This window comes from Photinus pyralis, unplaced genomic scaffold (genome assembly GCF_008802855.1).
Source record: "Photinus pyralis isolate 1611_PpyrPB1 unplaced genomic scaffold, Ppyr1.3 Ppyr1.4_LG6, whole genome shotgun sequence".
NCBI classification, from domain to species: domain Eukaryota; kingdom Metazoa; phylum Arthropoda; class Insecta; order Coleoptera; family Lampyridae; genus Photinus; species Photinus pyralis.
In genome coordinates this window covers 14737039-14763409 of record NW_022170663.1, presented here as the reverse complement: position 1 = coordinate 14763409, position 26371 = coordinate 14737039, and the positions used below count along the sequence as shown (strand labels likewise).

The window sequence follows — 26371 nt, the reverse complement described above, 5'->3', positions numbered from 1 at the left end:
AAAGTCTCCCTTTACTTTTAATTAGAATGTTCCGACTTGATTGCATGGGAGAATAGCAATTAATTGAAGGGCGGCCGTATTTAAATTTGGGGAAATTTACATACGAAACACGATGATTCTAGCTTTTATTACAAAAATGTTGTCTTGATTAGTATTTCACAGCACCATACTTTCTCATTTACGTCTATAAGGCTGACGTGTATATCCTTTCCAGAAAACTTTCAAACCGACTTGAATTTGAGATTAATATTGGAATAACCGTTGGACAGATTTTAACGTGCTTGAAATTTATACGATATGTTTGTCTTTACTAGTAACATATCCGCGCCAGTAGACGTTTTTCATGAAGGTTTGGGTCGGTTGTTGCAATCAATAGAGTTATAATTTATTTTTTACATAGTGATGAAATTATCGGACTTTTTTTTAACGAAAAATCGTATGGAAAGTGGTAGTTTTTTCACGATTTTTACTATGCGTTTCCATAGAGTTTAGTGCTGTCTATGAACAATAGCATCCATTTTTGAGTGACAGTAAATCGCGAATGTCAATAAAATTATTCAATTGTGGGTTATTATGGATCACTATGCAAAAAAAAATTCGTGTACAACACGTGTTGAAAGTGTCTTTTTTCCATGAATTTGCTTGATTAACTCGGGCTTCGCCCTCATTAATCAAACTGCAAATTCATGAAAAAAAGTATCACTTTCAAAACTAGTTGTACAAATAACTACTTCCTTATTAATATCTTGAAGTGTTTTTTTTTAATTAATTACTAAACTACTCGCATGTACTTTTGATTTTGTAATTTTTTGGAATATTGTCCTGTTATTGAGTATATTTACTTGTTTGGATAATAAAATATTATTATTATCTATTATTATATTATTATTAGCATTAATATGGTAACAATTTCAAACAAAATTTGCGTACATAAAAAATGTGTCGTTCTGCGATTTCCGGATGCGCACATTTGATTTTTATTACATCCGATTAGTGTAAACGTTTAAAATAACGATTTGTAAGTTACATAAGAATATTACGCGTAACTTACATGAGGTCGGCTGTTTTATGTAATTTATGGCTTATATGAAATTTACGTAACTTTCGTTTTTATTTAAAAAACCGTAATTTTTGTAAATTTACGTAAATGTAATACCTATTTTAACATTTTGATCGGTACTACCACAGACCATCAACGGTACTACCAACGTAAACGTGTATGTTTTTTACGTAATTTGCAAATATTTTTGTAAAATTACCTGTCATTTATATTTTTATGTTTCTTTTAATACTCCATCAACCACCGTTGAATCTAGTTTGGTTTAGTGAAGATGATACAGCATCTAATTCGCGATCTGGAACTTCTCCTTGCAAACAAACGACACGGGATGGCGAAATACCTACTGTTTGGGTATTTTATTTAATACATCAAAATATATAATTTATCCAGTGTTTTTGTTTTCAAACACTCACATAATTCAAAAAGGTAGATGGAATATTAAAAAAAACATAAAAAATATAAATGACAGGTAATTTTACAAAAATATTTGTAAATTATGTAAAAAACATAAATTACTGGTAATTTTACTGTAAAATTACATTAAAAAAAAATGGTAAGTTACATAAATTACATAAAATACCATAAAAAACATAAACAATTGGTAACTTACGGACGGTTATGATGCTACCACAGTTAATAAACATATATCATGTGCTGGTTGCGTCTGTAATCAGGTATGGTATGGTAGGTATATGTCTATGGGGATCATCCATAGTCTAAAAACGTATCTCAGAAACAAATTCTGAGAACAATTACGAATGTATCCAAATTTCATACCTGCAGGGAACTTAACCTTCTTACCGTAACCGGCATGTATATATTTGAAATATGTAAACTTATTTTTAATAGTCAGGAGAAATTAAAAACAAATAGAGATGAGCACTCTTATAATTTACGCAACAAGGATCAGTTCAGGACAGAATTGGCCAGATCTAAAATAGGACAAAATTCTCCACTAGTTTCGGGAATTAAAATTTTTAACCATTTACCTCATAATATAAGAACCTGCCTTACATGGAATAAATTTAAAAAGCAATTGTACAAGTATCTAGTCAATGGGTGTTTCTACAACATACAAGAATTTTTTATATCCTTCAATATTTAATTGTTTGTTTGTTTACTTAATGTTATATTGACTTGTTCCATACAAATGTTATTTGTCGAAGGAATTAAATGAAATGAAATAATATTACGCACTTTAAAAAAACGTGTAATTTCACATCACTACATCTGATTAACTTTAGTAGAAGCAACACGAGCGCGAATTTCACTATTTATAGCACTTTAGCATCCATGTTAAACCTAAAACCAAACACAATTCAATTTGCTAATATAGCAAACAAAGATATTTAAGAGAAGTCGCGAATCGGAATATCATATTTATGGACTTGATGGAGTCTTGAGTATGTTCTAGAAAGATCGCTGCAATATTAACGAGGGGAACCTCAGAATTTTACCTCTAACATTTCCTTTTGCAGCTGCTACCATCTTGTTTTTGTAAAACAATTTTGCACTTCACTTTATTTTACATATCAGTTTGAGTTATAAAACCAAAATTGTGTATAAGAGATACTGTGGGTTAACTACCTATTGCCTGAATCACATTACTAAGGAGACAAAATTATACTCCAGTTTCTGAACATTGAACATTTCTATTATACTTCAATGAAATCACTTTATTTACATGTGTATATGAAAGTTGACATTTTTCCAAATTTATTCGATTTTTACATAATAGGCTACATGACAGTGGAAAAAGAATAAATAAATGTTTGTTACATAAGATAGAGTAAGGTACCAGGGTATCGCAAAATAACTTTCTTTGGTAATGTACAAGAGAAACTATTATATTTTAGTAAAAATAAAATTAAAAAATAACGACATTTGTCACGTGATATCAAACGCCAATCAGAGCGCGTGACGTCACTATCCTAATCCTCTGTGCGTTGATATAGTTTGTCCACGTTTTTTAATTTAGTGCTTGTTCCATTTTATGGTGATCATATTATCCTAAAGTTTAGTTTTTAAAACCAGATAGGAATGGAAAGTGGGTATACGAAAGCTGATAGCATCAAATCTGCCAAAAAATGATGTAATGATGTTGGGAATATTTCTTGCATCAAACAGAAAGATTTTTGCTCATCAGAAAACTGCCATATAAGTCTTGTAGGTTTTTAAGTTAAGCTTATTACAAGAAATGAGTTATTTAGAAGAATGTGTACAAGACCGGTCCAGATTTGTTGCGTATCCTCGTATCGTATCCCCGTATCGTATCAGTGTAGACAGGGAGACGTTGCACAGAACCGTATCAAAACTGTGATATAAGATGCTTTGTTTTTAGGTCATCGAAGCTATCATATGGAGATGATTTAGTAAGCTATGTCCACTTTAAGAGTTTTCTGTACGTCTACGTAAGCGCAACTTTTTTACATTACGAACATTTTGTAGATAAAGATCTAAATTTTAAAGTAGTTCTTAAAACACCTTTTTTTGGAAAAACAGTTCCTATAGCGGGCGTTCTTATGGAACCTTACATTGGGTGCAGTCGAACAGAAGACTCTTAAGCGTGATGGCAACTTATTCACAGTTAAGTCAAAATTTGCCCGCAACATACGGTTCACGCAAAGCTGTATGCAGTTTCCTTAGTTGTCGACGAAGAAAACAATTATTTTCTTTGCCCTACCATCAAGTCTCTTTTATCACGTTTAACAAGTCATGATCTTTTTTTACCACACACCGTCTGTTCGCAAACGGTAGTGTGGGGCTCACACCCACTAAAACTCCTTATCCCTTAATCTCCAAAATATCCGCCTCTGGGCATCGCTCAAGCATTCTTCCAGAGGGGTCTCCATTCCTCTGCACTTTCCAGCATTGTTTCGATTATGTTATCCTTTTCTATTACTTCTCCTACTCTAATGGCGACGCGGTATCTCTCGGCTTCCCACCTTGGGCACTTTAACACTCCGTGTCCTGCATCATCCACAGCACCACAGTCTGTGCAGGCATCACTGTCCATCTTTCTTATTCTTTTCAGATACACCCCATTTTCTCCATGCCCTGTTAGAAATTGCGTGACAAAATAGTTGGTTTCCCCATGCTTCCTTCCTACCCATCTAGTCCGATTATTCGAAACCCTATCGGCAAATGGCTGAATCGGATTCGGAAGTTGTCCAAATTGTCGTCTACCGCACGCCTCGGGAGTTAATGTACGTGAAACATGTGCTGCTCATGTCAATATAGGTTTCTATATTACGTTTAATGAGCAGTCGTCGAGAACCCTTTTGGATTTCTCTACTCCATGAAGCATTTGAATGATACAGCATCCTTGTAACCAGATTTACCCGCCTGGTATACTTAGCTGTGCCATAGAAAAATGTGACTACTGAGCCCTACCACCACGACAAGGTGTACCCCATGGTAGGGCACCACTTATAGTAGTTATAATTCATCACGAAATCTTTTAAACTATTTACGCTGGGGTTATGTGTTTATAATTGTCAGGACTGTGACGTCACAGACACCGCCACCGCCATGACACAAAACAGCGTTTTGGCGCTACAATAAAAATCTACAATTTAAATTGCATAAATTTGCAATAATATGATTTATTTTGCTGAAATATCATATTTTAAAGTTATAGTAGAGGTATACGAACAGTTATAAGTGGTTTTAAAAAATTTGTCATCTACCCTATTAGGTATATTATATTACCCTGGTTTTATGAGAGGAAAACCCTATATTTCTCATTATCTCCTTGCACATAGCAATACCAGGGGGCGAACCTGGGGATTATTCTCCGGTTCTGAAACGGTGTTGTGAGGGGGACTTGCGTACTAGCCTTTTTTAGGTAATATTCTGGCAACGTAGATGAAAACGATTCATGTCAGAAAAGGTGTCGGTCTACAAAATGAAAGAATCGGAAAATGGTTTTTGGAGAACGTTCGAAGGAAAAATCAAGTAGAAAAAAATCTTAGGGCGAAAACCCCTTTTTGTAAATATGGTAACGAGCAAAGGTGACTTCAGAAAGTCCAATTTGGCACTTATCCCAATCAGCTTCCTATAAGGATGTGGCTGTAGAGATTTGGGCGGCGTTGCGGAGGCATAGGGTCCTTCGAACGAATTAAAGTGGTAACGGCTGTTTTACAGATATCGTGGGGACTTCAGGAGCGACTACAGTTTGATAGAAGGCTTGTGGCAGATCGATGACCAAATACTCAACCGCTTGATTCTTGAAGTAAGTCTTCAATAATTAGCAGCGAGTAGCGGTCTGGGCGAGTGATATGAGTTCAAATGTCGATAATTTCCAGTCGCGCACCATTTTCTACCAGCCTTGGACACTGTGTGCAAAGGACTGGCCAAATGGCTCGCTGATGGTCGGATGATGCCTAGTTCCAATAAGAAGGTCGAATTCTTGCTTTGTCGCACTAAAGCGTTCTCCTGCAAGTCTGCGAGGACGGGCAAACATTGGAGGTCCGCAGGTGACGATTTGATGTTGGAAAGTAGGCCGGGAATCCTTACCATTTTTCCAGCTAAAACAGCAGAGTGGAGAAACAGAAATAATACGCTTGTAAGCGTCTCCTACTAGGCCATCCGGGGCTATTGGGGAGGAAACGATGTTGAGAGTGTATGTGTGGGGTTGAATCAAGAGTACATACGGGGTGGAGATTGGTGAGTCCATCTAGAAGGCCACACAGATGATCTCGGAGGCTTTAGATTGAAAATTTCTACTTACCAACAAATGCGATTCATTTTCCAAGGATTCATCCTGGGAAAATGTATTGAGGCCAATGCAACGTCGAATTATAAATTAGAATGGGAAAGTACTGTAAATAATATTTATCGTGTATTCAGAGGAAGTGGTATTTTAGAGGTACCGTAGAACTTTCTTTAAATTTATTGTACCAAATCCATTTCGCCACCTTTAAAAAAAAAGAAGCAGCACCTACATTATCACAATAATGTAAATTAAAACATAAATTCCTTACGTACTAATTTACATAATTGTAATAATTGGTGTGTTCCAGTGAGTGGCTGCTGGATAGGAATTTTAGAAGTGATGGACAGAGAGTCATCTCCGTGATCTATTGGAGAGTAGGGAACCATCTCATTTTGTTTGTACTAGGGGGCACCACACATGTAACGGGGGTCGCCTGGTGGGCGTAAAAATTATTTAAATTTGTATTCGTTCAAGTATTAAGAAATTTACATAAGTACCGCTTCATAGAAAACGTGGACGTGAGTAGGTCTGGCGATAAGCGAGGCGCGTTTGGAATTAAATTTCGTTTCCAGTTCAATTAACCACTTTGACGGAGAAATAGGATCCTCAGATGTAGATACGGGTAAATATCTGGCTATAAAGCGTGCGAACTCAACGAGTTCACGAGCTTCCATTTCAGATTTTGAGCTGGGTATCAATAGCCAACGAAGCACAAATGCAATAATGTGAGTCCGGGTCGCTCGATTTTATCGCTCGCGAGACTGTGAAATCATTTTCAGCTTAACCTCGCACCCGTAGTAGTGTATAGGGTATAAGTACGTTTAGTCCCTCGTATAAAGTTAGTGGATTTGTAGACTATCCATAATCAATATAATTACGGCCTTTTTATACGAAATCGCCTGGAACTATCTAGCGTCCGCAAGTCTGAATTGAGTAGGGCAGTAAGACTGTGTAAATACCGCACGGAAACATTTACGTGGTGCATCCTGTGGTGGGTATTAAAATCTTGATAAGAATAATCAGTTTTAGTAAAATTGCGAAGGAAATCGTTTCGCCGAGCAGGTAAATTAAATAAAAAATGGTGATTATTTCGAAACGAATTGTGCTGTAAACAAAACCCATGATAAATAGGTGGAGACAAGGATTTAAAAACAGATTCAAACTTTAATAATGTGCAGTAGAATTTGGCTTCTTATTCCTGTGCATAAACATTTTCGAGAATTTCACACCAATTCTTGAGTATCGTTCAATATTCACCCTCTGGAAATTTTCAACACAACGGAAGCAGATTGCACAAGGGCGAGCTACAAACAAAGATCAATTGTCTCACCCCGAAAGCGATCCAGTTTTCACATTTTCTTGGAGAACATTTCCAAGGGAGAACGAACCTAACGAACACCAGATCTATCAGTATCATAAATGCCAGAAAATTCTACCCCTATCGATGGAGTGGTCAGGTGATCTTTTGTCGTTGCGTGATAACGCGGTAATTTTTTGGCAGCGCCTCGTATTTTATTAAGCCCTTCTCAGTACGGTTTTTGGAAAAACCACTCCATTACTCAAGCGGTCTCTAAAATCGTTTCTACCATTATTGAATTTTATGGAAAGGGTGAATACTTATATGCCCTGTCCAAAGTGTGCGCTTATTTTACATTTTGGGGTTGTAATTAGAAGTGGTTTACCTAAAACATTTCTAGGTCTTAACTTCATAATAAAAGGATATGTGTTACGGCTATGTTAAATTGTTATTGCCTATTTAATGTTCGATTTTTTGTTATTATTACAGTACAGTTTCCCAGATTACTACCACTCAAGTTGTAGCAAATTCTATCTTACATAAAAAAATCGGTTTTACTATGCGGTGCCCAATCGATGCATGTGATTATACTCCACTCTTATTATGTCGTTATGTTCAGAAGACAAATTGCTAAACCAAATTTACGAGAATAAAAAATAAACGTACTTACTGACATTCAATACATGAAATCCGATCTGCAACCAAGTCATTCTCAATCATGGCAACGCTCTGTTAAATTACAAATAAACATAAACAACGTCCACATCAACAAAAAATAACGCCCTCCTTACCATATGCTCAATATTCTTGGCAATTGTGCTTTCAGCAATATTCGAAAACGGTTTATCCGCACCCCAACATTCGACGTACTTCGTCATCTTACTGGAATGTCGATTACGCGTCGGCGGACCACCGGGCGTCGCGAAACCTGGACCGTTTAAACCGACATCGATACTGTTATTCCTCTCGACAGGCAATAAAGATTTAGAACGTTGGTTTTGATGAGCTTCCCCGTCCATTTTCTGCAAACAGAGCGGCGATATTTTCCAGTGGACAGTATGTAGGACTGTAGGTATCTAAAGATTAATTGAACCTCAAGAGACACCACATAAAAGTTTTTCCCTTACGACGTTTGGGACCGAGCAATTCTGAGAGATACTTTATTTTCGAATCCCGCGCGACGTATCGCTTTGTTGTGGTTCTTTTGACATCGTGCATTGTGTACGAAAGTTCAACGAAAATTAGGTGTCCATTGTACGCGTATTTTTGCCACTTACTTTCGGAGGAACGATGAGATATGTTTCTATCTTGTGGTCCTCTAAGTAGCCGTCGCGACTTCTGCCGTCTCCAGGTTCGACTTCGAAACGGTCGCCGAGTTGGTTTAGTGTGGCGGTTGTTACATGCACCCTCCTGAAACAATTTATAATTATAAAGATACACAGAATAGATTTTACATGAAACGGCAACCAGTAAGTAAAAAAGTGTAAAGACAATTAATTAGTGCTTTTGCTGGCTCTTAAACCTTAAGTTGTAAGGGGGATTTTTTGACATCTCCCTATTGCGGAACAGTGGTCGAATAATCCAATGGATGAACAAAAGTCCGACTATTTCAAGAAACCTGATGCCCAGTTTGTTCCGTGTGAAAATTGTCGTACATCTTTCGAAATTCACTATCAACGAGTAGTTACATTTATCAGGCGATACAAAAGGTTCGATTGTATTGCACAAGACGTTCTACCATCCGTTTTTTCTAAAATTTGGCTACCTTTTAAAAGGAGAACTGGGAGAACAATTTGACTCATCGACAAAAATGTAAGCTATTTCGAATTTTTTGAATTGTGTAACAGTAGGAGTCGATCTTTTGGAGATTTTGTATAACAGATTTATGCTGAAAGTCAATTTAGCATTCCTGAAGGGGTTGGTTTTCATGGTTGAATTTAAAGTTCATTTATACCATTCTTTTGTGAGGGTTAAAATTTTATGTAGGCATGTAAATTTGTTTTTGAATAGGAAAATGTACCGGATGTTGGACTAATTACCAATAGTAAAAAATCTAAGGTAATAAATTAGATTTGAACGTGATCATGAGGTAGGCATTGTGAGTGTACTACCTATAGCTTCAGAAGCCTAAATGGTCATTTGCACCATGAAAGTTAAAGAGCGATTAATATTAATCATAGTTTAATATCCATGACTACAATATCATCGTCACGAAATGATTTTAAACGATGGTTAAAAAGCTTTCAGTTTTACGAGCAAACGGCCGTAAATCGCTTACTAAAAATATCAAGGTCTCAACTATTAGTTTGGTATTCGAATACATTTTATTCAAAACAGGTGTTAATTCTAATATTCTGTTTATCTCTACTGACGTTGCCGCCAGGATCCGATTACGTCCGAATGAAAATTTGTGAATGGTCCCATTTTTGAACAAGCGCTTCTCGGCTTATCAGTGCAAGAGGTTTATTTCGTTCGCGTCGCGATGTATGGCATTTGTGCAGTATTTTATCGTTTACATTCGTATCGACTCTTTGTGTTGTGTTTCTAAAAGCAGGAAAAGCAAATTCTGGACCCCAAAAAGGAAAATGAAAGGCTCGGTGAAAGGTTAGTCAATTTTTGACACTACTAAAGGGGTAAAGAGATGGGGTAATTTGGGACACGCAGCATCGCTACTTACATCCGTAACGTAATTATTTTCAACTTCGTGTCCAAAATTATTCCACCCGAAAAATTGGAATCTTTATAAAACAATATGTTTGCCACGTAGCAACATCTGCCATGACTCATGCGAGTGACGTGGCATGAACGCCTGTTGCATTTATGACGGAAGCGTCGAGTATAATTGCTATACAGGTCATATAACTACTATTGTTTTTGGACGAAATCTACAAATAAATTATTATTCAACATTAAAAAAAAGATACGTCAGCTCTCTCCTAATCAAAATCCTGAAGCAAGACAGTATAGCGTGATGCGTCAAAGTCGGGGTCGCCCCAAAGGTGGATTAGCTCAACATTCGCCCCTACACTACAATAATTTGTGTACCCCCGCCCCTCCAAAAATTCATTAACATGGGTTTATGTTTTATTAATATTAAAAAATGGTAAATACAGGTGGGTGCCTATGCCTATATCAAGTGTTGCTTGGCTCATTTTCTAATAAAAATTCACGTAAAAGTCCCTAATTTACCTCATATTATCCCCTTGATAATGCCCAAAAGACGTAACAACGCCAACCCCTAATTTGGCAACTGTGCCTTAGAGTAGGTATTTAATTTTGCCTGGCGCGATGTCAATATAAATCCATTTTTGACAATGAGACACAAAATTTAACAAAAACCAAATACAACCCTTTAATTAACTCTACCTTTGCTCTCAACAAAATTTAATCCACGCCTTCGCACCTCCTTAAAATTTTTGCGCGCTTTTTCTTTAAAACTTCCTTGTATCTTTTTCACTCCCCTTTACGTTTCCTACAACTTTCTTACTCTTCTTGTCTCCACACCTGATTCTTTTATCCGGATTGAACGCTTTTCTTTCCTAAAAAGTTTTTCTTACTTCGTCTTTCATTGACACATTCTACGAGAATTCCTCAACCGTACCTATGACCTCATTCGCGTCACCTTCCGTCTCGACTGTGTAACGGGCGGCCACTATAGCAATTTTTTTAAAAGTAATTTTTCGAATTTATAATTTGGTAAACATAGGAAGATTTACATACAGGGTGGCAATTTGAAAACTGACCACCCCCCATGTCTTAGTAAATAAACGAGATATTTAAAAAAATCAAAATCCGTTTCGGTAATTCGGAGGGGGAATCACAATGACAGTTGGCGACACACTCCCTCCAACCCCCTGCTCCCCAGCTACCCCAACTTTTAAATCTTAAATAGTGACCCCCCATGTGTGATACGTCGTTGGAAAACTCTGAAAAAATACTTTCCAACCATACAAAAAGAATTACATTTATGTTAGTAATTATCGTGCAAATCAAAAAATAAACTATAATATGATACATTTGAAATCTGTCGTATTTAAAACGCAACCGTCGAACATAGACGAACTAAGGCAGATAATAATTCAAGAATGTCGAAATATTGCAAAACCAACATTTGAAAAGGTTCGACAAGAGTTTGAGAATAGATTATACTATTGTCTTACCAATAACGGAACCCATTTTGAACATTTATTGAAATAAAAGGCAACTTTAAAAAATGTACCATATTGGTTTCTTTTTTGATTTGCACGATAATTACTAACCTAAATGTAATGCTTTTTGGTATGGTTTTGGTAGGGGGTGGTAAGTTTTCAAATTTCTACCCTGTATGTACCGTTTTACTGAAACAAAATTACGTTTAGAAATAAAAGGCGACAACAACGCGTGTATTTTCAATAAAAGGTTGTTATTTCGCGTATTGGCGAAAATATACTGGTTAAAATTTAAGGGTCGCCGGGCAGATGAGCCAATTTCGCGAGTTACTTACTATCTCAGTTCTGCCAAATTGTTGTTGGAGAAAATCTAAACAAGTCGCAGAAAAGCGTTACCGATTTTTATTTTGAGAGGAAATTTCCAACAACGAACCGCTGCTATTTATTTTTATCGATCGCGTAATTAAGAACGCACGTCGTTAAGAAACGCTTTGTCTATAAATTGGTGACAAAGGGCGAGTTACCTACAGGCTCCATTTTTTTTACATTAAAATTTGGAAGTCAGTTGTAGCAAGATCATTCATTTGCTGGGGAATATTTTAGAATTCAAAACGCGCTCTTCACATAAAAAACGTAATTAAAAGTTCGAAACCTAAGAAACTCGTGTGATAAACAGAGATTTTCCTTCATTCGCATAGCTAACGGTAACGGCCAGTGAAAAGCTGTCACTTTTAACACGACGTATTAGATAAGTGTCTTATTGCACATATTTGCACTAAAAAGTAGAACAATAGCTCTTCAGATAAAGAACTAGTAACGTCTCAACGAACGAGCGGACGGACGGACGGACAAAGTGACAATAGCGGTGAAAATGCGCTAAAAACGTTGCGTTAATTAATTTATTAATCAAAGTTCTGCATCCATTTTTAGCGCATTTCCACAAAAATAAAAAATAATTGCGCTATTGTGGCCACTTTGTCCGTCTGTCCGTCCTTCCGTCCGCTCGTTCGTTGAGACGCTACTAGTTCTTTATCTGAAGAGCTATTGTTCTACTTTTTTCGCTATTTGGTTCGCTATGGTGTCGAGGCTTGTACCAAGGAAGGAATTTTTTCTGCGTTTATTGCTAAAAAAGTTATTGTAAAAAAACCAAAAAACCGTTTTTTACATGTTCCATAATTTTACACTTTTCCCGTTTATTAACGATCCTAGAGATCGTTTATAATTTTGTATTGCTGTCTGTCGTCTGCCTGTTGGTCTGTCCGTCTGTTCCTTTGTCTGTATGTCCCTCTATCTGTCCGTGTGAACGATAACTTTGTTTAGAAATGTCCGATCGCTTTTAGATCTCCGTTAGTTATGAACTGAAAAACGACTACCAGTAAAAAGGTCAATGACAATTAATTCAATCTTCTGTTTGCTGTTAGAAGGGCACATCTTTAACATTTATACATTGCGGAACATCGGTAATTTATTACAGTGGATGACTCAAAGTTCAACCAATTGAATCAAAGTAATCCTGAAGCACGTTTTATAATTATATGAATCAAATTACGCCAAAGAATTATTAAGACACTCATATTCATTACGATGCCTTAATAGCGGTGCCTTAATAGCAATAATTAAATGCCCATTGCATAAAATACTATTACCAGATGTAAATACTACGAATATAAGTAAAACTAACGGCATTTCCAATATTGTTTTGCGCATGCGAAATGTCAACTTTCTTATTTACAAAAGCATTGAAATGAAATTTGATACATAGACACTTGTAGTAGGGGAGCTAACACGAAATCCACTGAACGAGAATGATCAAAATTTTAACCGATGGAGTTCCATTTTGCCCTTTCAGAGTATGCCAAAAACGATCGTCTGCCGCCTCAGGTCATACGACTTAAGGCGCTGCGGGTACTTCTTGCGGTAGCAATTCTGAAAGGTTGTTTTTCGAAAAAATAAGTTATACACCAAATGAAAACGTTGATAATAGTTCTTAAAAAAATATTTTAAAAAATCGCGCGCATTTGATAACTCCGTAAAAAAACAATTACTAGTCGGTTTTTCACGAACTTTCTACGGATATAACTAGGCTACGGTTGGACGAATGAAGCTGATTTTTTTTACAGACTGATGATAGGTACTACTAATGACTTAACGGTGTTTCGTTTTTAAATTTTTTCTCTAATTATAAGATTGTCTTATTATCTTAACATTATAAGATATCTTATAATTAGAGAAAAAATTTAAAAAAGAAACACTCTCATAGTCATTGGCTGTACCTATCATTAGTCTGTAAAAAAAAATCAGCTTCATTCTTCCAACGGTAACCTAGTTATATTCGTAGAAAGTTCGTGAAAAACCGACTAAGGATTGTTTTTATACGGAGTTATCAAATGTGCGCGATTTTTTTAAATATTTTTTTAAGAGCTATTATCAACGTTTTCATTTGGTGTATAACTTATTTTCTCGAAAAACAACCTTTCAGAATTGGTACCACAAGAAGTACCCGCAGCGCCTAAGTCGTATGACCTGAGGCGGCAGACGATCGTTTTTGGCATACTCTGATAGGGCAAAATGGAACTCCATCGGTTAAAATTTTGATCATTCTCGTTCAGTGGATTTCGTGCTAGCTCCCCTACTATTGGAATAATAGTAAATATAACGCCAGGTTCAAAATTCGTTTTTGAGCTTGATACAGCCACTCAGAAGTTCGTTTGTTTATACATTTATTATTCAAAGGTCGACGTTTGCGACACGAGCGAGCTGGCGAGCGAGTGGAGTAACTGATCCAATTAATAAGAGTTATTTGTTTTATATATTATGATGGCGTTATACCGTTATTATTATCCAATGTATATTCATTCTTATTTTTGAACGTCTTGTTCATTATATGATGTAGGTGATAGTGTGTTTGTTTTCAATACCTTCCGATAGTTGCAAGAATTACGAGATCTGTGAATTTTTTGGTCAATTAGGCCACAATAATTGAATTGATTCTTATTCCTTACCAACCATATAAATGTAAAAAATCTATAGGTAAACAAATTCTTATTTGACGCTAACACTGTCTTTGACTTTACAATTATTTGTCTGTTAATTAAAAGTTTCTGTTGTCTGAGCTTATTTTAAATTGCTTTTCATAATTGAGACGTAGGTAGTTTGTCTTTCCATTACGCTCTTATCATTGTTTACGGAAATCCTAGCTATAATAAGGAAGCTTGTTGGTTTGATAGTCTAGCGCTCTAGGCGATATCCACGTTATAAATATAGTAGGTATAACCCGCTAGCTTAAGTGTCAAATAAACGCTCACGGATTATTCTTAAACGATCAGCTTTATGGGTAATTGGTCGAGGTTTAATTGAAACAAACTGATTAAATTAACAGAAACTGGGCGAAGTGTGTTAAAAGACGCCTAAAATTAAATCAAACCCGTGCGACGTTTCACGTAGCCGTTCAGTTAATTATCGGGTTTCGGTAGTAAACTCAATTTATACCCCCGATCAGCAGGTACGACTTCCGCGACTGACTTCATTACGAGCCGAAAGGAACGCATTCCAAGTTCGTGACTGACACAAATTACAAAATTCATTAAGCTCATGTTTGCGTTAACTGTTAACGTTCGTCCCTAACTGAAAAGTGGCAATATCTGTCAACGTTTTGCAGTCTGACTACAAAACGTTACGGCAATATCAAATTGGATGCTGGTCCTGATGACAGATCTAATTTTCCTCTTGATATTTTCCATTACGTGAAGGATGACAAATGTCGTGGCCACGTAGATATAGTAAAAGTGTCCTTTTAATAGCATCTGTCGACCGAAAGTGACAAAATGACATAGTGCAAACTAACCTGAATTTCCGAAACACAGTTGCTTCAAATTTTTCTCTGGCTACTCACATTTTTTTGAAATTTCCAGAATTTACTAATGTTTCTAAGTTTATACATTCTGCAAGGTGCAGTAACAAAAATGTGTGCCCTTGGCAAAATAAACGTTTCGACAAAATCCCATCGATTTTTATGAAACAATCATTCTTGCAACTTTAACCCTGGGCTAGGCGTTGTAACTGAACAATTTTTAATTAGTCAAATGACCGTCACTGGAAAAACCTCAAAATTCTGTAGAACTGGTACATGGAATCATAATCCAATTCCTAATTAATTTAAAATCTTTCTGTCTCTATTAATTATAAAATCCCCTTTCCCAAGGACACGACCTTGCACACACAAACAAGGTCACTCCTTAGTTACGTCACCTTGACGGAGACAAAATGAACCTTTTTTCTTTTTATTGTAAACTGTTTGGATGCAAAAACGCATATTTAGACGAAAGCGATTTGCCCTTGATAATATGACCTTATGGTTTATTTTTGTAACCATAAAGAGAAATCCTACAATATCTTCGCACTTAACAATGCGGTGAATGTGAGCGGAAAACTGGCTCGGTTAATTTTCAAATGAGCGAGAGCTCATCCGTGCAAATTAAGTGTGAATGAAATGAGAGATTCGTATAATGAAGTACAATTTTCAACACCATTTGAGAAATTTTGCTTGAAAATTAGATGGCATTGTGAGTAAGGATAATTGGAGAAATGTGCGCGAACAAATTTTGAAAATGAACATCTCAATTAAAGCGTCCTATTCAAGGTAGGTAGTCAATACAAATTGGCTTAATTAGGACTCGGTGATGAATGCTAAACAGATTTTTTTTGCTCTACTCGAATTCTCAGTATTTCCTGAACTTGATACCTTCCCATTCTTTGTTTAGAAATCCATCGACAATGAGGAGTAGTGTTATTTAAGCGCACAACTTTTATTTCTCTATAAATAATTAAAGATCTTTTTCATTTATTCGGCTTTCTTTCATGTTTTTCCGTGTAGAATATCCCTACCGGACTTAAAAGGCGACTAAACAACAGATTGCAACGTTACCAGTCGTCAGGTTGACGAGCCTATTTTCCCTCAAATTCAGGCGATAAGAGAGCGCCGCAGTTTGGGAAAAACTGGAAATTTTGCAAAAGTGTAAGGTTCGAAGAGAGAGAAATGAATTAACTGGTTTTGAGCCGTCGTAAAGATCACGTCAAAATAACAGTGTTTTGTGGATGCAGGTTCACCGGGGGGAGGGGGGTGCTGTGCGGTATGGAATATCCCCTAGCATATGAAGATTTGAATAACTTTTTCCCGTGGGGGTGCTAAGGGAAATAGAGACGGAATTATCGAGTCCTCCTTTATTAAGGGTACTCGATCCTGTGTGACTGGGTGGTATTCCATACACTCCAGTTCCATACCCTCCAGACTCCCGGTGCTATGCTCTTCCCCAGAAACGTATAGTTTACCAAACATAATCCTGTGTTATATTGAATATTCCACAGGACAGAAACATTTGTCTTTCCGTTTTCAAAAACTAGTATGAGAGTATAGAAGGCTGGACGCCCTTGTCCAAGCTCGTAGTTAAAATTTTGTTGCTTAAACTGTATCCACAGCTACCTCACTTTATTAAAATTACTTTCTCAATTCTCTTAGTAAAAAAAATCGACTCATCTCCTTTGTACCAGAAGGCTAAAAATGATCTCTTCCGCCTTCGACCACCTTCCTATAGTCAATAAATACCTACACAAGATCAAAATAGTGACATATATATTATTGAAATTTAAACCACTTTTCTCCACAGCCCTCTAAAACTCAATTTCATGTTCATTAAAATATCAAATAACCAAAATGGTTACTACGATATACGTGGCTACGACCTACTTTACTATATTAAATATATTAAATACGAATAGCTGTGTTTCCTCCTTTGTTATTCCTTTGAAAGTTCGTTTAAAGAAATTATCCTTATCGCGCCCTGTATATAACTATTTCGCCTGTCCCTGCATTAATTGCCACTTGTTATGTGCGGTGCATGAGCCGTCGAAGCTACAATTAACCTGCATATGAGCATTTGTCGAAATACAAAATGTTGTCGTACAACCATTAATAACGAGTGTGTCTGTTAAAAAGCAGCATGTCATTTTCGCAGAGCTTGTTTTTCGTCGTTAGAAGTTCCTTCGATGTTTAACCCGCCAGCAATCTACGTTACCGCTACCGAAAAAAGCAACCATCGCCACCATCGTTCATCTTCCTTTGTATCTTGAACCCTTCCCTTGGCTCACATTCCTTTTGTAATTATTCCAATTCCTATGACATGTGCTGTATCAATCATCAGTTCAAGATTTAGACACAGTTTACTTTATTTGTATTTTTAACCAATAAACACGTTAATCATTAGTTTCGATATTTATTCAACATCCCTCTTATACAAAAGCAGAGTAAGCAATTATACTCATACAGTCCACAATAATGAATATCGGAAACCAAATTGGTCCAATATCGTGTTTTTCTCCTGAGGAGGATAGAACGAATGCTAAAAAGAAAGAAGATGTATTATAATGGTTATATTTTCATAGGTTCATCTCTACTGGGTTGTTCTCCACGATGTGAGAAAAATGACAAGCTGCGCCAGCTTGTAACGAAGCACCCATTTCCCGCTGTAAGATCTACCGGGTTTGAGAATCGCCCGATACATGAACGCACGGTATTGAGACATTTGGGGAACTTCATTACGAAAAGCTAGCTTCTGGACCTATATAGTTCTTTTCCGAGAGAAGGTAAAAGTAATTTTTTGATACCTAGCGTCACCGATAAGAAAATGCAGATGTTGTAATTTCCCGTTTGTAACCGTTTCCGTGGAGATATTTACATTATCTTTGCAGAATCCGAAAGCTCCCTTCGATTGGAAGAGGAGAGAAAATTAATATTTGACTCCAAATTCCATGTAACAATAAGTTTTAAATTAAATTATCGAATTTAGAAATTTCAACTCGGCCAATTAAGTGAGTATAATTAACCGTAGTTAATTAAATATGTTGGTTTTTTTTCGTTTGACTTGGGTTTGGTGTCAAATGAAGCGTGCTTAATTACCATGAATTTTAAGTCGTCTTAGATTTTTAGATGATCGGAAGCCGAGAAATTAATTAAAGAAGAATTTGTAATTTTTGAACGCTTTCTTAGGAATTCGTCGGGCGAGCTGAAAAATCTTTCCAGTATTTAGGGATTCCGTGGAAATATTTACATTATCTTTGCAGAATCCGAAAGCTCCCTTCGATTGGAAGAGGAGAGAAAATTATTATTGTATGATTTTCTAGTCGCATTAATTAAATTTTCCCTCTCTTAAAACCCTTCTTTTATAAATCGACTTAAGGCAATTATTAGAAATATAAAAATGTGGAATACCAGCTCTAATAGAACCACCCTACTTAATATTGGGCTGCAGTAAAAAAAAATTACAATCCTACCCTACTAATATTGGTCGGGAAATGACAGTGAATAGTCATAAGTATTCCAATTTGTCCTTGCATTTTGCTTACTAATGCTAATTGCATTAGAAGCAACTATAGTAATTACAGATAGGAGCATTACTCAGATATTATCTTCAACTGATGTGCACATTTGAAATCCAAATTTATGCGAGGATTACTCCTGAAAGCTCCTACCACTAAATTTTGCGTTTGCGCTAAAAATAAGGTGCGAGATTATAAGAGATTTGCGGTCTCTTTGTGCCGTAATCTGCATAAAACGTTACCAAATTGTCCCACGCGTTAATTTAATGACTGGAACTTAACGTTGCACGGAAGGTTCCGCGAAATTGTTTGAAAGCACACGAATGCCTTAAATTAATATGTAAATGCTACGCGTTGTGTGCGAGCCTAAGTAATTCGGGACATATTAATAATTTGTAAGCTAAAAGTTCGATTACAAACCCTGCAATTCCCCCAGACTCCATATGATTAGCTAAGGTGACGTCGTCGCTCCATACATCAAACTGCCACTTCCTTAATCCCAGAACGCCGCAAAGAACGTTTCCCGTATGAATCCCTATTCTCATATCAACATTAAATCCTGTTGCTTCGCGAACAAAGCTGTAACAGAAGTTCGAATATAGCACAAAGTTCGATATTTCAAGTCGGCAAACTTACCATATAGCGTCTATCATTTGTAGGCCCATATTAACGCAGTTATAGGCGTGATTAGGCCGCGATACTGGAAGCCCGGAAACGCAGTAATAACAGTCTCCTAAAATTTTGATCCTCATGCACTGATTGTCCTGAAATGAAAAGGAAGACGAAGTTATCATTGTTCGACACGTTTTTGGTTACACGATCGCCCCTTTTAGTGAAAACGTGAGGCATATTGTTGTATGGGTAATGTATTTTTCGCAAGAATTGCCGCATAGCGAAAATGGATTATCCTAAGGGTTGATTCTTTGTCTATGATTACAAAAGTATCACATTTTCCCGTGCAAATTTCGTAAAATTTATTAATCGTAATTTTCAGATTTCATTTTGTGTGTGACAGGTTTCTCTGCAAAACGATTCTCTTTCATGAAGTCCTAATCCCTTAGGATTGGAGTGGGAATAACGGTTTTAGCCGTAGTAGGATTACAAAAGTAGAAAAAACCACTACAGCAGAAAGTTGGCATCGAATGCGCTCCTGTCCTACTTTCTGGCATTCTGTCTCATTTTACTTAGTGAACATCTTTCCTTTTGTGAAAAGCCTTCACAACCAATTAATGTAATCGGAAAAGGTTAGTGGCAAACTACAGTGGAAACCTTATTGGCCTGTAAATAATAGACGGAAGTTCAACGCCCCCGAAATTATGGCCGGAGAGCATCAATACATAGAGGTGCAAATAGACGTCGCTAAAATCCACTTTACAGTGTTCCCATTGGTCAATTTACGAAATATTATCTCTGAACGGAAGGTCGTACTAAGTCTCCTTTGTATGCGAATCATCGTCTCCAAAGGATATTTTGATATGAGGTACTGTGATCTTGATTTATGTTGCTAAAAGAAAAATTTTGATTTGTTTTCTTAAAGGTATCAATTTGTGGACCAATTGAACTGATGTGTCGTTTACGAACTCATTAAAATTAAATGTGCCAAAAAATTGGGCTGTCCTATTAAATTGGTTTTGTTATAGTTAAAAAAGCAAAAGAATATCCATGCAAATGGTTTCGATTTGATTAGCAATAAGGTGTATTTTGTATAAAAAGTTTGCCGTATATTGTTGTCTGGTAGCCACGTGGCCACGAATTTATTGTGGTTGAATCCTTAGTAAAAGATATCAATAGAAAACAAGTGTAAATCGGATCTGTTTTGTCTCGTCAATATATAAGTTTTATGATAATTTTGTATTTATTGACTATCGCTGCAGGCAAACAAGTCAGAAACCAGGTGTATAAAATCAAAATTATTCCGTCCCCTTATTTCCAAAAACCCATTGCAAGTTTCAGGTTAAAGTACATATTATATTCGTTCGAAATCGGTTTACAAGGGCGTGTGACGTCACCTCAACTAAACACCTAATTGGAATTTATCGAATCTTTTAAATTTGCAGGAAAAATTATCATTCAGCACAAAACTGTTCGTTTAGATATTAATTTTTAAAATCTAATTATAACAATAGTTTCCCTACGAACCATGATTTACAACCTATAATCTAACTATAATCTTACCCGCTCACCAGACTGCCGTCCTTCAAGTTTCAACACTAATAATAATTACACGTAAACTTTAAAAGTGGAGTAATACTAAGAAAATAATTATGATAGAACTTCATGTAAGCCCAGTCAGTCCGAAACATTTTTTTAAATACAACACCCTGTATATCATAACGCCAATTTTTTGCATTCTTTTTCATGATTACATAGATGTACATGAAAGAGAATTAGAGATATTAAATAACAAGCGTGGTTGGATATGCAATTCATATGTAATTAGAGTAAATTAATAGTTATACTGCGTGTATATTCGGGATGGGTAAATGAAGCGGGTCATTGCAATTAAAATAAGAGCAAAGAGAGTGAGTTGGATATCATAACCGAATGTTTATATTTATATATTTATACGATTCATCGTTATAAGATACCCGGTCAAAATTTACAACGGGGATACGCCGATACCTATAAATATGAGTGCATTTAATAAGAAAGGAAGCATTCCTTCAGTGACCGTAGTTGCTGCCAAATCTGCGCTCGTAGTTTTCGCAGACCGCGTTGTTCATTTTTTAAGTTAAACTATCCACTGGGCGGATCCCTAAGAAAGAAATCAATCCAAGAGCACGAAATCACTTCCATCGAGCCAACGTCAAGCTGCAGACGAAGATTTTCGCAGGATTTACAAGAAACAAAACAATAAAGTTGAAAATGGATGGAAGATGAAGGTCTCAGGTGACCGACGTGAACTGTGGCTCGTTGTCTTTCGAGTGTGTTGACCACGGCGTCGGTGGTGTAGCGGCTCTTCCACCCACATGGCATATAAGTCCGTGACCACTATGATGAATCTATTTCCGCGATTTGACCCTATGTACGATCCCATGATGTCAACGGATATCATATCCCATGGTCCGCTCGGTGGCGGAGGATAGACAGTTGCTAAGTGGATTAGTCCACGTTTTGTGGCGGCGTAGACCCAGCAAGTGCGTAGGTAATTCTCCGCGTCCGCGGTTATTTTGAGCCAGTAGTATTGGGTGCTGATTGCGTGTGCGGTCTCCTTTGCCCTTTGGTAGGCGTAGTTCTTCTAGTTGTTTCTTCTCCGGAGAGTACTTGTACGGGGGACTCAGAACGGTGTATCTTGCCTTAGTTTAATTCGGTGAGTGGTAGAGGCGGTGGTGTCCAGCTGGGATATGAGCGGCGGTGTTGGACGTCCTTCGTAGTGATAGTAGGAGTGTTAGTTTTCCTTGGCCAATGTATGTTTGTTTCTTTACCCAAAGCTTGGTCGCGGATGATGGTCATTACGAGGATTGAAGCGACAAGGAATTGGTCTCGCTCTATCTATCTGCGGAGCGTGTATTTGCTGGTGGCGATGCATACGATGTGGAGATGGTGGTTCGGGTCTACTAGGCTGGCTGTTGTGTCGGCGCAGCGTCCAATCTCCGATGCGAACTACTCTCTTACAAAGTGGTACGACAAACCGGCTGTGCAGTGGATTAGTTGGACGACACCGTGGAGTTTCCGGCCGCCGCGCCGGTCCGTTTCCATGGTTCTCCCGGCTGGCTAGAACTAGGCAGTTTGGGTGGAAAAGATACTCCCGTTATTGGTGACACTTAGAAGTATTTTCTTGTCATTCGGATGCTGCGGATACTGATCGAATGTCGTGAGCGGAGTTCTTGTGGTCGTCTTCAATACTACTAGCGGGAGGAACCAGATCAATGAGGGTTGCTGTTTCGGGGGGGTCGGCGTTAAGCTTCCCACGGATTCTGTCGTTGTCGTAATTCCTCTTCTTGTCCATCGGTAACATCAGCGAGGATTCTATAGTCGGTCCGTGCAAAGAACACTTTCTTGTTTACATTTATTTCACACATTAATCTTTTTATCTTTATTGCTTTAAGGCGTCTTTCCTTCACGTCACTTTCCCGCATACTAAAGTATGTGTAAGTTGTGCAATCTACAACCGTCTCCTCTTTTGTTCTCCATGTTTTATTTATGTATGCATTTGAAACCTACTTTCCCATCACATATTTTCTCAATGTCTGTCTCCTTCATCATGACTCGTTCCTTAAGTTTCTTTCTTCACTATTTTTTACTTCTGATTCTCTTCCTTGGCACCTCGTTCCTTTACCTCTTCTGGTTATGCCTTGTACATTCTCACATGCAAATACTTTCAAATCTTGTTCACTGTGTCGCTCCATTTTTCTTTACGGCTTTACCATTTAAGATTTCCTTCACACCGCCTTCATTCTTGCTTCACTCATCATACCCTCTTTCTGACTCCCCCATACCTCCTTCATGCCCTCCAACCTTTTAACACACCGCATTTACGTTTCCATTTCATACACTTTCTAGTTTTAAGTTTCTTCACTTATCACTTTTCTTGCAGATTTTTCAATTGTATCATCTTCCCTCACAACTTCTCTCTTCATCCCTCCTTCCTACTTTATTTGAATTATCTTGACAGCTCACACAACAATGCAAGTCAGAAAATAGACGCTAAAACTTTCACTGTTTCATTATTGCATTTTCCTTTGTTTCTTTTCTACTATAAAGAAACATTGAAGAATATTTCTTATATATACGAAATGACAAGTTATTATCTCACAACAAAATTTATTAGCAAGTAATTAAAAAACTCTTTTGTTACATTAATACTCCGTGATGGAATACGCGCTGAGTTCGTGATGAGATCCGACAGGAGACGTTTCAGGTGGCGGTTGGGCTTCGCTAAGTTCCTTTTTTAAAATACTCAATTTTTGTGACGACAGAATGTTGTAAATTTGATTTTGGCATTTCAAAGCGTCCATGTCGGGTAATTTGCGGAGAAGTGCGACTATAAATTTTCCAAAGCAGGTCAGATCGTCCTCCAAGCAGTCTTCCATTTTTCCAAAGGCGGTCTTGGGAATTTCTCTCAGTACTGCGGAGGGGGATTTCGATATTGGTGTCGATGGCGAGGGATCCACTTCGGGCGACTTGGGCAAATCTTCGGTGCGACCCTCCGGATCAATATAAACACTTTCGTCTATATCACTTGAAAAAATAACTTCTTCCCGAAAATCTAATGACTCGTTTTCGTCTTGTACACTCATTTTTATTACGTCTAAAACAATCAAAGACGTTATCATAATCTAAGTATTGACATAGTTTCAGTACCTATAAAACTATACTGTACACTTTCTAGTACGTCCTTGATGTTGTCCGTCAAAGTTATGCAGGGTATCTTCACGTACCTATTGAAAACTGGGAAAATGTACGTACCAGTTCTTCCTCTGGCACTGTGGTTGTCAAATTATTTAATGGAGATGCAGTTAATTTTGTTACCTGACGTGGACGACCTGAATTTGCCAGACTGCTGCTTTGATCCGTTAATTATTGAAGATCGGATGCTAATTGTTTTGGCAAAACCATGTGATGTCACCATTTCCTATACTTCCTCACGTAATCGAAGAATTACACCCCTTGAGAAAGACACCCCAGTTCAAATTAGTAATTTGCCACTAGTTCATGGGATCAAAGTGTTCCCAAGGGGTACCTTTTCGACTCACAACAACTTAAGGAAACAAGTTAAGGAAAAATGAACTTTAATCACTAGCGGACGTTTTCTGATGGATAGATGAAACGCCATAGTGACAGCTTAAATAATTTTAAATTTGTCCCTTTGGAAGGTTGATGTTTACCGGAGATATTTAAATCACCTGGTATTGGGATTGTGGGCCGTAAACACAGACAGTTCAATTGCCGCGAAATTACATCAGGCGCTTCAATTTCCAAGACAATCCCACATTGACGGCGGTCCTTCCTTAGATCCAAATTCTGCTATCTTTGATCAATTTTGAAGGTACCATCTTTACACGAATGGCGGTGCCGGGTTTTTATTATATGAAAGACATTACTTCCAGAGACCATTATATATGAGATACTGTAAACTTTTATTGATTTGTATCAAATTTATGATTGGTTCTCTATAAGAAAATTTCGTAAAAAATAAATATTTTGTTGACAGATTTAATCCCAAATGCTTTTCCTGAAGCTATGGATCTGTATAAATTAACTGATTTAAGCCGCACTGTATTTTATAAAATTATTATTTGAATTTGTGTTTTTTTTCAATGAGAATTTCCGACAAGGGGGTTCAACTTTTTTAGCCATAAGGTGTGCATTCTTTGTGAAAAAACTGCCATAATTTTTATTGTTCATTGACATTTAAATAAGGGTATTTCGCAAGGGACCAGGCCACGATATAGTGGTTGATTTCAAATGTTCATTGTATACATCACAAATATTTAAATAAGCAAAAACTGAAAGAGGAAGTGAAATTTTTCTGCCCAAAATGTATCAACGGCTAGCTCACTCTATTAAAATTACCTGAATATTAAAAATCTCTTTTCCGCCTTGTACGGTTTTTCCTTAAATACTGGAATCAACGTAAAAATGAGGCTGTTATCTGCTGGTTCGCGACGGTTGAAAAGCGTGTACGTTTCTTTGCGCTATTTTTATTCGGACAGTCCGCCATATTTGATTGTTGAAGACGTAGTTTGTCCTTATTATAATAATGTCGTTATTGGGATTTTTTTGTATAGTACTTGCCTGATGTGTACGAGAAAAGTTACAAAATTCTTAGTTAAATGCAGGGTGGACAGATGTTTTGTGAGTAATTGACGTCATTTTTATAATATAAAATTGATCTTTCAGCAAACTAATTAATTGCTTCTTTCAGAAATACCTACGCCAAGTAAGTATAAGTTTTCATCGCTGTTTTTATATATAATCGCCCGTTTGTTTCAAAGAACCCAGACTATATAGTGTCACATCTACACGACACGACAGCATCCGTAGTTCGTTATGACCCTTAAGGTGCGCTGCGATGGGTTTTTTAGGAGAGTACTTTCTCGTGTTGTTATCCACACAGCTCGTTGTCGATAATCTCCTAACGGTCATACTGCAGAGTGACCCACAAGAATACTTCCAAATTACGCGGTATACTTACTTCACTGTGTCCTGCACTACTAAAAGCATTATAAAAAGTAGTAAGAATTTTACTTGCACATGTCGCAATAACAACGTTAAGCGAATCCGTGCCGAGAATTTAACCACTAAGCAGAAATACGATTGCAATTACACTTCATGTGTTTTCCTCAAACTATTGTTTACCTACAAGTACAGCTAACCCATTTTAACTAGGTAATTTGAATGTGCGGTTTGTGTTTCTGATAAAACAAATTTAATATGTACACGGTTTGATGAGAGGAGCCCACTTTTAGAAGGGCGACAGTTCACTACAAGATTTATCGTAATCCGTGGGTGGAATAAGACGGATAGCTGGATTTGGACAAACGTCGGATTCTTTAGCCATGTTTACTCTGATTTACGATTGCAACAACAAATAGGGTACAAAAACAAAATAGAGCCGCGAGTGGAGAGCATGAAACCTCTCCAGTAGATTCAGCATTTGAGCCGGTTTCGCTAATGGAACTCTGATTATGCAAAAAAATTTCCTGGTTTTTAACTAACGAGTTGTTTTTCAGTCGTGTCCTCCAGTCACTCTGATCTAGTATATATGATATATATGGTAAAGGGTAGGCGTTCTTATTACACGCAGTTAACTGTCGATAGTAACGCAGAAACGA

The 26371-nt window shown here is 37.0% G+C and overlaps 2 protein-coding genes across 3 annotated transcripts in view; both read right to left on the bottom strand.

The window, feature by feature from the left end:
• Nucleotides 1–26371, bottom strand: part of LOC116174497 (adenylate cyclase type 2-like) — a 71786-nt gene that overhangs the window by 12333 nt on the left and 33082 nt on the right. The window contains exons 7-11 of the mRNA XM_031492431.1: nt 19230–19357; nt 19014–19172; nt 8352–8484; nt 7866–8096; nt 7745–7803 (exon numbers count right to left, since the gene is read on the bottom strand). Of these exons, the coding sequence (XP_031348291.1) occupies nt 7745–7803; nt 7866–8096; nt 8352–8484; nt 19014–19172; nt 19230–19357 (710 nt within the window). The remainder of the gene's footprint in view (nt 1–7744; nt 7804–7865; nt 8097–8351; nt 8485–19013; nt 19173–19229; nt 19358–26371) is intronic.
• Nucleotides 23369–24122, bottom strand: LOC116173436. Of its 2 annotated transcripts, XM_031490919.1 has the most exons (3): nt 24066–24122; nt 23898–24019; nt 23369–23844 (listed from the first exon to the last, which is right to left on the bottom strand). In XM_031490919.1, exon 3 carries the CDS (start codon nt 23831–23833, stop codon nt 23393–23395), a length of 441 nt encoding a protein of 146 aa, XP_031346779.1. In that variant the 5' UTR covers nt 23834–23844; nt 23898–24019; nt 24066–24122; the 3' UTR covers nt 23369–23392. The 2 variants fall into 2 exon arrangements, with proteins under 2 accessions (XP_031346779.1, XP_031346778.1); XM_031490918.1 differs by having other exon boundaries at nt 24003–24090.

Excerpts from the sequence above, each read along its gene's own strand:
- LOC116173436 (XM_031490919.1), bottom strand. The coding sequence starts at position 23,833 with ATGAGTGTACAAGACGAAAACGAGTCATTAGATTTTCGGGAAGAAGTT.